The sequence below is a fragment of the Chionomys nivalis genome, chromosome 12, assembly GCF_950005125.1.
Source record: "Chionomys nivalis chromosome 12, mChiNiv1.1, whole genome shotgun sequence".
Taxonomy (NCBI): domain Eukaryota; kingdom Metazoa; phylum Chordata; class Mammalia; order Rodentia; family Cricetidae; genus Chionomys; species Chionomys nivalis.
The window spans coordinates 67,925,502-67,937,935 of record NC_080097.1 but is presented as its reverse complement, the minus strand read 5'-3'; the positions used below and the strand labels follow the sequence as shown (position 1 = coordinate 67,937,935).

General features: G+C 43.4%; 1 protein-coding gene across 2 annotated transcripts in view; it reads right to left on the bottom strand.

Moving 5' to 3' along the window:
* Window positions 1-1,268: 1,268 nt before the first annotated feature.
* LOC130884973 (disks large homolog 5-like) overlaps window positions 1,269-12,434 on the bottom strand; it is a 38,466-nt gene continuing 27,300 nt past the window's right edge. For both annotated transcript variants that reach the window (XM_057786312.1, XM_057786313.1), the window contains 5 exons: window positions 11,690-11,849; window positions 10,379-10,522; window positions 5,992-6,175; window positions 4,663-4,778; window positions 1,269-3,526 (listed from right to left, as the gene is read on the bottom strand). In XM_057786312.1, the coding sequence (XP_057642295.1) occupies window positions 3,364-3,526; window positions 4,663-4,778; window positions 5,992-6,175; window positions 10,379-10,522; window positions 11,690-11,841 (759 nt within the window). In that variant the 5' untranslated portion in view covers window positions 11,842-11,849 and the 3' untranslated portion in view covers window positions 1,269-3,363. The remainder of the gene's footprint in view (window positions 3,527-4,662; window positions 4,779-5,991; window positions 6,176-10,378; window positions 10,523-11,689; window positions 11,850-12,434) is intronic.

The following is a 12,434-nucleotide window of genomic DNA, read 5'->3' as shown; positions in this document are numbered from 1 at the left end:
CCAAGTCTCTACCGTGTTTCATTGCCTGCTGAGCTTGTAAATGCCTGGGTTTGTCAGCACCCGACTGGGGACCCACAGGTTTAAGCTCTCTAACTCACTTGTAGTCTCAGAAATAGGATCTGCCCCCAGGAGCTTTACAATTAAAAAACAGTCACCTAGAAAAAAAAAAACACCTTAATATACTCTGAGATCTGCCATGGCAAAGGGCAGCATCATATGTTCCTCTCAGGTGCCAGGCTTGCACAGGCATGCTCTCCACCAGAAGTTTGTGTCCTCTGCTGCAGCTCCATGCACTCTGGCTGCTCTGGAGCTTCTGCCCAACACTGCTTAGCTGCAGCTTTTTCTTGCTATCAAGGATTCTTTACCCCATACCAAGGCCCAAGTAGGGCCACGTCAGTTCCTTATTTTATCATATGTGGCTAATGTACATGGTCATCCTAGATGGGAGGTGACAGACCTGCTACAACCATGACTAAATGATGCTGGAGCTTGATCCTGAACCCACACAGATCAGTGTGGACACATAAGTCCTCCAAAGATGTCAGGCTCTCTAAGGTTAAGAGCATTTGGGTCTCTCTGACATGGAGTATAAGAACCATCGCTAAGGGGATCTGTTGCCCTCTTCTGTCCTGTGCAGGAACTGCAGTCATGTGAAGTACAAATGTACAATAGGAAAAACACCCATTCACATAAAATAAAAATTAATAAATCTAAAAAGAAAAACACCAAATGCATGATCAAGGGCAACAACCCGCTACAAAAAGCGATTTCCCTAAGTGACTTGGAAGGTCTGTGTTGCGGGCTTATCACTGATGCTGTATTGCAAGAAAAACAGAAGCAGAAAGCTCTGGGTCTCCTGATTTCCTCATACACCCATAAGGAAGGTTTTTATATCCTGAGAGGTAATAAAACAATAAAGGTGTATTTCTTAATAATTTGTTATGCCTGTGCACTTCTTGAAATTTGTCTATAGAGTACGATATTTTATGGGTAGCTATATACATGAAGCATGGATACAGTATAGATACTGATTCCATCATAAAGTGTGCATGCAGGCAGCAAACCGGGATGTCTGAAACCAAGACTGGCTGGGAACTCACGATGTAGCCTATGCTGCCTAGAAGTAGCAGAGATACATCTCTGCCTGTGAATTCTAAGGTTACAGGTGTGTGACACCAGACCGGACAAAACAAACTTGTCTCAAGTGTGAAGAGTTTGAAATCACTTTTTATTTCATTAATAAACAGTACATTTTTCTCAAAAGGGGCTTTTAAAGGACAGTCAATATAAAAATGTGAATGATAGCCCTGGGAAATTATGAAAAACAAGAACGAGAACAAATAATATCAAAATAACAAAACCCAAACCTAAACAACAAAAATAAAAAAAAAAACAAAAAGACAAATGACAAATTAAGTTATGCAGCAATCTCTCACTGCAGAGTGGAGTCCCAAACACCTCCATTTGCAGACATATCTTAAGTATACCTGGGCCAAGGCTTTTCCTCATCTGCAATCATTCCATTCCTAAGGACATAAACATTCTGAAACTTCATCTTCCTAATGTGCACCGATTCTGTTGTACCATACAGATTCTAGCAGTCTGAGTCTCCCTGGTGCTTTGTCCTGAACCCCACAGCTCTCTCATTTCCCTTAGGCAACCTGCACATAGTCATGCATGTTTGTATCCAGTGTAACTTCCTCAGCTCTGAACGGGCTGCTGAGCCTTATGCACTTACCTCTGTTCATTCACAAGTCTACAGCAACTCATGCTTTTTTCTTCACAGTATCTCCTGCTCCACCATTAGGAACATACACCTTCAGGTAATATCAGTTCCCCTCTTCACCAAACACGCTTATTTCACACACCTCATAGCCCCCAAATCACTTCATTTCCTGTTTCCTTTGGGGTTAAGATAAATCTTTAATCCACTATGATTCTCCTGCTGGGAATCAGGTCTGCATGAGGAAAAAATTTGTAGGGTTCTGAGGATCTTTTTTTTTTTTTTTTGGTTTTTCGAGACAGGGTTTCTCTGTAGCTTTGGAGCCTGTCCTGGAACTAGCTCTGTAGACCAGGCTGGTCTCGAACTCACAGAGATTCGCCTGCCTCTGCCTCCCGAGTGCTGGGATTAAAGGCGTGTGCCACCATCGCCCGGCGGTTCTGAGGATCTTTTCCTTGCAAAGATCAGAAAATGAGAATTGTCCTGAAAACTCAAGCTTAAAATTGATAAGGTTATGAAATATTATGTCCTTTTAGGGCCAGGTCTGATTCTCATCAGCCGCAGGCACACTGGCAATGTTTAGGTCATGCTCCCTGCAGGTACCATTTGATGTACTGCCCCTTTGTTCTACTGTCACGCGAAGCACAGGTGATTCCCATATATCTTCCCTTTATACTCAGCAAGATCTCATCATAAACCAGGGGCTGGAATTGACCCCCCTGCACTGGATATAGGGTGCCATGCTGCCTCTGCATAATTTTGGGTTGGCACATTCTGTACACATGCCTTTCATCTGATGGTCATATGATCCATGAATGCCTGACACAGTTCTTGAGCATCAGAACAGTATCTGAATTTTACACAACTTCTATTCTATTAATGATAAGCCCTTGGCTCATTCATGCAGCATTTTTTGAGACACTAGGGATGCTTTCTGATGAATTGCTGCCCTTTGTTGAAATAATATACACTGAAATAGCCCTTGGTCAGCTGGGCTGTGAAGAAGAATGAGTTCTACAGCAGGCTAACCCTGCAAGGTGCTGGCCACTATGGGATTCTTTCCATCAGCATTTGCCTGTGTGAATATTCAAAACGTAACAAATCCACGGGATCGTCTGCTGTCCGCTTGTAATCTTAGCACCCATGATGAGGATGCAGAATGATCGGAGCTCAAGGTGAACCTGCAAAGTCAGTGTGAGGACAGCTGGGGAGACATGAGACCCTGTCTCAACAAATAAAACACACGAATAAGACACACACTACCTGAAGAAAATGAAGATATGCAGCATTGTCTTGCTGCAGGTTGAACAGAACAGACCTACAACCTGTGGCTTGTTTTGGAGACACAGTAGGAAGATAGTAACCAATTGTTACAACATTGTCAAGATGTGCACAGCGATTTTTCTTTTGTGCTTTGCATGTCCCGTCCTCCCCAAGGGTGAGGTATTTCCCCTCTGCTGAGTTCATAGCCACAAAGGGGCGTCCGTTTCTGAGGAGGCCTAGATCCTAGGAGGGAGAATGACATGTTGTCCATGACTTCCCTTGGCTTCCTCAGTTCTTACTAAAGCATTGTCAAGAATGAATGTGTGTCAAGGCCCAGAAGCAGCTATGCTGGGTCACTGGCTAGGCATAATTAGGGCCTATTACACAAAAGACACCAAATTTGGGGAAGAAAATGTATCCCCGGAATTCAGTAGCTGCTGGGAATGGGGGGCAACAGGTGGCTCTTGCTGTACCAGCTCCTTCTGCAGTTGGTTCTCATTCTGGGCTGTGGCCTGTTCAAGTTCAGCCTGAAGATTTTTGAACCTGGGAGAGGAAAGTAGTTAAGACACAGGTCAGGAGGGGACATGGTGCATCAACTGTCCAGCTAACACCTCCCACCACCTCATGTGCCCTGGACAATCAACATTGACCTTTGGATCGGTATCATGTTTGTATCTCCAAAGAAAGAGGATCACAGAGTAGCTGGACCTAGAATTTTTCAGCCCTAAACATGTGACATATCTTAAACTGAGTGTGTATAATGTCCTTTCTACTAGAAAATTTAGGACAAAATTCTACAGTTCAGGGAAATCATTTTGTATATACCAAGAGGATATTAATATGATAACCAGCAGTATAAAAAAATACATTTGTTATTGATGATGAGTTACTGATCAAGCACTTCATTCTATTGATAGCCATAATACAGTGTTTCTGTTTGGGCAGCTGAACATGGTCGTGAGGCTAGCTCAGTCAAGAAGGTACATTGAACATGACCAACATGCACGATAGTGTTTCTCGTACTAGTGCAGCATTTCCAGAAATGTGTGCCTGAGAACACTGACCCTGCCAGGACTCTGGGATGAAACAGAAACCTGTGATTTCCTCAGGACTAGAGCTGGGAATCTTCATCCTGGCTCTTATTAGGAGTCTGTTACAGCACACTCAGAGAAGGTTCGGAGCTGCATGCATCATCCTGCAGCTGAGGTGTCTGCTGGTCATCTTGGAAAGTCTTTCACCTACTCTATCCAGAGAATGCTTTGCACAGGAAATAGATAATTGTTGCAGAGATCAGTGTTCAAAGGTGGGAATCTTTTCTTCACATGGAATTTTCCTAAATAAAAATGTTATTTCAGTCAGGTGTGGTGGTGTACACCTCTAAATCCCATCACTTGGGAGCCTGAAGCAGGCAGATTTCTGCCAGCTCAAGAAACTCCTGCTCAGAACATAGAGAGCTCAGAAGGAAGAAAGGGAGACTCAGTTCCACAGACACACTAAACATCAGATGCATTGTTTTCTAAAGAGAAGTTCTTGTTGACTGAACCAGCACAATTCTCTAAAGTTTTCTTTCCCTGGTTCTGGCTGGGAACTGTATATGTGAGCAGACCTGTAAAAGACAGAGATCCCAGGTAAAGGGTACCCACTTGACTCTACCTCAACCTCAAAAGCTTTGTTCCTACCTCATCTGGGAGACCTCAAAATCATGCTGCAGCTTTTCTGCCAAGTCCTTTTCCTGAGTGACCATTTCCTTCTGCTTCTGCAGGAACTGAAGGCTTTCCTCCAATCTCTTGAACTCCTGTTCATTAGAAGATTGTTTTCTTACTGGAGGGTTACAGACAATTGTACAGATCTAAGCACATCAAAAGGATCTGAATAGCTTTCTGGTCAGCCAGGCAGACTAAACAGTATAAGCATCCAGGGGACTAAAAAACCCTGATTCTAGTTAGAGACTGACCAGAAACACAATGGTCTCCTTTAGCTGATTGCACACATGCATGATGTACCAAAACACCCTCAAACTTACACTACACCACACACACACAAACACACACATACACAGAGAGAGACAGAGACACAGAGAGAGACAGAGAGACACAGAGAGACACAGAGAGAGACAGAGAGAGAGAGAGAGAGAGAGAGAGAGAGAGAGAGAGAGAGAGAGAGAGAGAGAGAACACACCAGGAGAAATAGACCTGGCAGATGAATACTTCAGTTTAGACAAACCATGCCAGCTCTTTCAGAAGAGCCTCACAACTCACAACTCATTCCTTGGGGGAGGAATACTGTTGGAGGAAATATGACTTGTTTGGCCAGATCATGTTGAGTTTGTTAAAAAATTCTTCCCCTGAAGGCCCAAATCTCCCACCTTCTACCACCATCTTGTCAAAAGCCCCCAGCCAATCATCCAATAACCACAGAGTATTTACTGCTGGACTGGAGAACTGTGCAGCACCACCCACAGAAAACAGGGCTGACAAGCTGCTACTCATGCTTCTGTCACTGTCAACCAAGAGTTGGGCAAAGTGAAGATAAAATATTGGGATGCAGGAAGTAAGAAGAAGACTGCAGGCCACAAGTCCATGACTGTGAGAAGCACTGGTTTGGCACTTGCACGGGGATCTCCTCCTTGCAAACTGCCTCTAACCTGTGATGTCTCGTGACTTCTGCTGAGCAAATGAGCCCCAGGACCCAGAACTCACTCACTCAAAGCTCTGTGCACATGTTGGTGTGTGATATGTTCTTGACCTTTCTCCTTCACTGGACTTCAGCTTCAAGCAGAGTATCAAGGATGGCTTGCCCAAAACTCAGTTTCTCTTAATCAGTTAACTTCCCAGAAGTACTTGTGCATGAACACTGAAATGAACACCTGGGTAGAATGAGTGGATGGCTGGATGGGAGCATGAATGATTAAGGTGATGGGTGAAAGCACAGGTGGGTGGATGGGCAGAGAGGCAGTCAAATGGGCAAATGGTGCCAGACCTTAACCTGACTTACTTGCCTGCCCCTACCTCTTGTTGCTGGGTTTTGAGGTCACTGGTGTTTTCCTCTTGGTCATTATAAATCACATTTATGTCCTCCAAGTGGCGCTTCAGCAGGGCCCAATCATCCAGAAGTTTCTTTTTCTCCTGCTTCAGTATGACAACCTTCTTCTTCAGCTGAGTCTTTTCCATCAGGAGCCGACTGTGCAGACCACTGGAGACACACTCTGCATAGTAAGTCCCTGAAAGCCTCCTCCTGCCACCCCTGCCTCCAGGAACCAGTACCCCAAAAGGCTTCATGTTTCATGGGAGACGTAGCCAAGAGTCTGATACAGCCATGATAGCTACATTCAGAAAGCCAAAATGAGGGAACAGCTGATACCAGAAAGTATCAAACTACTAAGAAAAACCGCAACATCACAAAGGATCCACATTCCTACAATAGAAAGGAGTCCCCCAACTATCCTTACCTGTCTGTAGTAAAGGCAAAACATCAGCATGTAGTGGGCAAATGCCCTCCAAGGGAAGACAGGAGACCCATGGTGAATACCGTTTATCTAGAGTTTCTACAGACACCTGATCACTAAACCCTGAGCCTGAGCTTCAGAAACCAAAGGCTGCCTGACATTCCCCTCACAGTGCAAATCCTTTTTCTATCTAGAAGCTCCTGAGGCCACAGGACAATGCTAGCAAGCACTAACAGTCTCTTTCACACATGGCAATACTGAGTCCAAGAGATACAAGTCCAAGAGCTGCATGTTAAGGCTGCCTGATAAGAAGCTGAAAGGGCTGAGGCAGTGAACTCCACAGGAGCAGGAAGCAGGTACAGGGGAGCAACCACTGAGGGAATGGGCCAGAGCCAGAGACCTCTGCGGGTCCAGGCATGAGTCTGGGACCTACAAGGGTGTAGGCAGGAACTAATGACCTCTGCGGATCAGGGCATGAGTCTGTGACCTTCAAGGAAGTAGACCTGAGCCAGGACCCCTGCAGGTCCAGACATGAGTCTGGGACCTTGAGGGAGCAGGCCTGAGCCAGGACTTATGCAGGTCTAGGAGCACCTGAATCTGGGAGTGGATCCAGGACAGTGACATTTACGGAAACAGGTCTGAGCCGGCAACCTAAGCCAGAGCTGGCCTGAGACAGTGAACTCCACAGGAGTGGAGCAAACCCCAGGAGCACTGAGTGACCTCCAGAAACATAGAGTGACAAATGAGGTGACTGAACCGTGGCACTGACTGTACCATGAGGAACAACCATCTGAGCCTTGGATCCACTGGCACCTGGAAGATTGATCACCAGAGTCACAGACAGCCCCAAACACACCTATTAGAGAAAAAGATGAGTAGAAAAGGTAAGAACACATGCAACACTACAAAAAGCAACACAACACCAGTAAAATCTAAAGATCTTATAACAGCAAGACCTGAACAACCAAATATGGATGAAGCATAAGAAAATGACCTAAAAAATAAATTCAAGAGAATGTTTGAAACTCTAAAAGAGGAAATGAAAAATTCACTTAAAAAAACGGAAGAAAAGATAAACAAAAAATTGGAAGACAACAAATCCCTTAAAGAAAACCAAGAAAAAGCAATAAACATATTAAAGAAGGTATTTAAGAGTTGAAAACTGAAATAGAGACAATAAAGAAAACACAAGCTGAGGGAATTATAGAAATAGAAATCATGAGAAAATGATCAGGAACCACAAATGCAAGCATAAACAGAAGGATACAAGAGATAGAGAGAGAATATCAAGCACTGAAGATACAATAGAGGAAATAGACTCATCAAAGAAAACATTAAATCTAACAAAAGTTTAACCCAAAATATCTAAGAAATAAGGGACACCATGAAAAGACCAAACCTAAGAATAATAGGTATAGAAGAAGTTCAACTCAAAAGCACAGAAAATATATTTAACAAAATCATAGAAGAAAATATTCCCAACCTAAAGAAAGATATTCCTATGAAGATAGAAGAAGCTTACAGAACACAAAACAGACTGGATAAAAAAGTCCCCTCTCTACATGGTAATCAAAACACTAAACATACAGAATAAAGAAAGAATATTGAGAGCTGAAAAGGAAGAAGTTCAAGTAACATATAAAGACCTATCAGAATTACACCTGACTTCTCAATGGAGACAATGAAGGCCAGAAGGTCATGGTCAAGTGTTATGCAGGCATTAAGAGATCACAGATGCCAGCCCAGACTACTATACCCAGCAAAACTTTCAATTACCATAGAAGGACAAAACATTCCATGACAAAACCAGATTTATCCAATACCTAGCCACAAACCCAGCCCTACACAAAATACTAGAAGGAAAACTCCAACCCAAGGAAATTGGCTACATCAAAAAAACCAAAACAAAACAAAACAAAAAACACAGACAGTTGATGGTCTCATAGCAGCAAATCCCAAAAAAGAGAAAAACACAAATTAACATCACCAACAATGAAAACTAAATTAACAGGAGATAGCAACCACTGGTCATTAATATCCCTTAATATAAATGGACTCAACTCACCTATAAAAAGGCACAGGCTAACAGATTGGATACAAAAACAGAATCCATCCTTCTTCTACATACAAGAAACACACCTCAACCTCAAAGACAGACATCGCCTCAGAGTAAATGGACCTAAGAAACAAGCTGGTGTAGCTATCCTAATACCTAACAAAATAGACGTCAAGCTAAAATCAGTCAAAAGAGACAAAGAAGGACATTTCATATTAGTCACAGGAAAAACCCATCAAGAGAATATCTCAATACTGAACATCTATGCCCCAAATATGGGCACCCTCATATGCAAAAGAAACACTTCTAAACAATCCTGTACAATAAAAGAACTTCTGGAGGCATCACAATCCCTGACTTCAAAATCTACTACAGAGCTATAGTACTGAAAACAGCCTGATATTGGCATAACAACAGACAGGAGGACCAATGGAACTAAATTGAAGAGCCAGATATTAATCTGTACACCTAAAAACACATGATTTTTGATAAAGAAGCAAAAAAAATCTAATGTAAAAAAGAAAGCATATTTAACAAGTGGTGCTGGCATAATTGGATAGCAACATGTAGAAGAATGAAAATACATCTATATCTACCACTATGCACAAAACTCAAGTCCAAATGGATCAAAGACCTCAACATAAAGCCAACCACACTGAACCTCATAGAAGAGAAAGTGGGAAGAACACTTGAACGCATTGGCACAGGAGACCACTTCCTAAATATAACCCCAGCAGCACAGACACTGAGAGAAACAATTAATAAATGGGACTCCTGAAACTGAGAAGCTTCTGTAAAGCAAAGGACACAGTCAACAAGACAAAACGACAGCCTACAGAATGGGAAAAGATCTTCACTAACCCCACATCAGACAGAGGTATGATCTCCAAAATATACAAAGAACTCAAGAAATTGTTTATCAAAAGAATAAATAACTCAATAAAAAAATGGAGTACAGACCTAAACAGAGAATTCTCAACAGAGGAAGCTAAAATGGCTGAAAGACACTTAAGGAAATGCTCAACATCCTTAGTTATCAGAGAAACGCAAATCAAAACAACTCTGAGATTCCATCTTACACCTGTAAGAATGACCAAGATCAAAAACACTGATGACAATTTATGCTCGAGAGGTTGTGGGGAAAAGGGAACAATTCTGCATTGCTGGTGGGAATGCAAGCTGTACAACCCCTTTGGATGTCAGTGTGGCGATTTCTCAGAAAATTAGGAAGCAACCGTCCTCATGACCCAGCAATACCACTTTTGGGTATATACTCAAAGGGTGCTCAATTGTACCACAAGGACTTTTGCTCAGCTATGTTCACAGCAGCATTGTTTGTCATAGTCAGAATCTGGAAACATCCTAAATGGCCTCAACCGAAGAATGGATAAGGAAAATGTGGTACATTTACACAATGGAGTACTACACAGCAGAGAAAAATAACGACATCTTGAAATTTGCAGGCAAATGGATGAGCTAAACAACATCATATTGAATGAGGTAACCCAGACCCAGAAAGACAATTATCATATGTACTCACTCATAAGTGGTTTTAAAACATAAAGCAAAGAAAAGCAGCCTATAAATCACAATCCCAGAGAACTTAGACAACAATGAGGAACCTAAGAGAGACATACATGGATCTAATCTACATGGAAGTAGAAAAAGACAAGATCTGCTGAGTAAATTGGGAGCATGGGGACCTTGAGAGAGGGTTGAAGGGAAGGGGAGAAGCAGCAGTGAAAAATGTATAGCCCAATAAAATCAATTAAAAAAGGAAAAAAAGTTGGGGATGGAGTTGGGGATGCTCCATCCAGAGAAAAGTAAAGGCATATATGGTCATTCCACAATTTTGGAGGTCCATGTCACCATGGGCACTTACATGGGTACTTACTGATAGAATATTGTCTCCTTTCTCAGCTCACTGAACTTCTTTGTTGCTTCGGTGAAATCAATCTCCAAGGTGTTCAGTTCTGACATTATCTCTGTATGATCCAATTTCAGCCCTTCATAGGAATTATTTGACTTGTGGTATGGTCTAGAAAGAGGAGGAAAGAATCTTGTGAACAGATGCCTCAAGGATCAAGGGAACTCAATTGTGTCCTGGTCTACCACAGCCCAGTGGGTGCCACATTCTGGTTCCTATGTCCTCAGACCTCCTTATGCTATTAGACTTGTTATCCTTGCCCTAGGTCAGCCGAGGTTTGCAGATGGGGATTGCTGTGGCTGCATGAATTTACTGAGTGTGACTAGAGGTTCAATGTAGCTCCCTATGTTACCAGGGTCTATGCCACAAGTCTTGGCACACCAAATATTGCAATGACGTTTCTCCCATTTCAGAACAGCGATTCTAGGTCTTGGGTGACTACTACTGAACAGTTAGACAGAACACCTATTTCTGGGGTTGAGGCCCAACAGCAGGACAGTGATATAAACTTCTCCAAGGGATTCCTAGGGGCCACGAAGGTGAGTATGTAGGGTAAGAGAAGTACTGCTTAAAGTGGGGTTCCCTGCCCTCAGACTAGCAACAGTTGGAAGCTGGGGCCGGCAAATTCTCTTGTCCCCCTACAGACCTGAAAATGCGTGTGCGCACACACACACACACACACACACACAGGCACACACAAAGACACACACACACACAGGCATACACAAAGACACACACAAACACAAACAAACACCTGAGGGAGAGAAGCAGAGAGATTGAGATAGATAGATAGATAGATAGATAGATAGATAGATAGATAGATAGAACACATATTTACATGCTAAAGAAATTTGCGGAGCAGTATTGTCTAAGATTATAAGGCACAAAACTAGAGAGAAACTGATGAGTCCCAGGAACTTCCAGCACACAGTCACTTTCCAGGCAAGTTCAAAGACCACACACACTCACAGCACTTTGTATCTCACACAAGCCCTCACCTATCAGGTCCTTTCCAAATGCCTGCTGGGAAGAACACATTACTGCCTCAATCCCCGAGTCATGTGACTCAGACTGGGCTCTGGTTTTCATTTGGAGAAAGCAGAATTGCTAGAGTCCCCATCTCCCTCCGCCCCAAGCTTCAGGTCTGCCTCTCCTCTGAGAAGAAGTTCAGACATGGGTCACTCTGGAGGCCCAGCATCTGAGAACCCAAAACCTTGAAGGAAAAAAAAGTGAGGGTGACATTGCTGAGGGTCCCATGAAGACTGAAACAATGAATACCTGTTGTCTACGGTTCCCTCACTGATGAGGCTCAGGTGATCCAGCAGCTCATTTCTTTGGCTGGTGATCAGCTGCAGCTCCGTGGTCAGCCTCTCCACTTTCTCAGCCATCTGCTTCTTGGTGAGGAGCATTGGGTGGGATTTGGGCTCCATAGCAGCATCTGTGGGTAGACAGAACACAAGTGAAATTGCAGAGGACAAAGCATAGAGGACGTACTTACCACCCAGAGGCCCAAACAGAAAGATCATGTCTGGAACCAAGTGAAAATCCAAATATTTTAGGCCAGGTTGAGATGCCCCCTCCGTGGATGTCAGTTCTCCCATCACTCTGTAGAGATGTGATTATGTCAGAATCCAGGTGTTTCCTCTGCCTCCACACACATGCTTCAGGTGAACACAGAGACCACCTCTTCAGGCTTATTCACAGTGACACAGGATGCAACATGACCCAGAGAACTGAAGCCTGCTTGTGGTTTCAGAAGCCAGGAGAAAAATGACAGAGTGCACAAGCACTCAGGTGCTGTGAGGACCCCAGATCTCCTGCCTGGTCATTGCAGGCCGATGACTGTGGATAGAAAAGTCATGTAGGGGCACAACATGGTCAGCAGACTCAACAAGTCACCTCGCCACACTGACAGTCCAGAACATGGAAGCTGGCACGAAAGAGCCAACCTCTGCCATGGTCCCACGCCTTGGACAGTTGTTTGACTACTCTATAGAACTTCCTGCCATCCTCAACTGTTGAT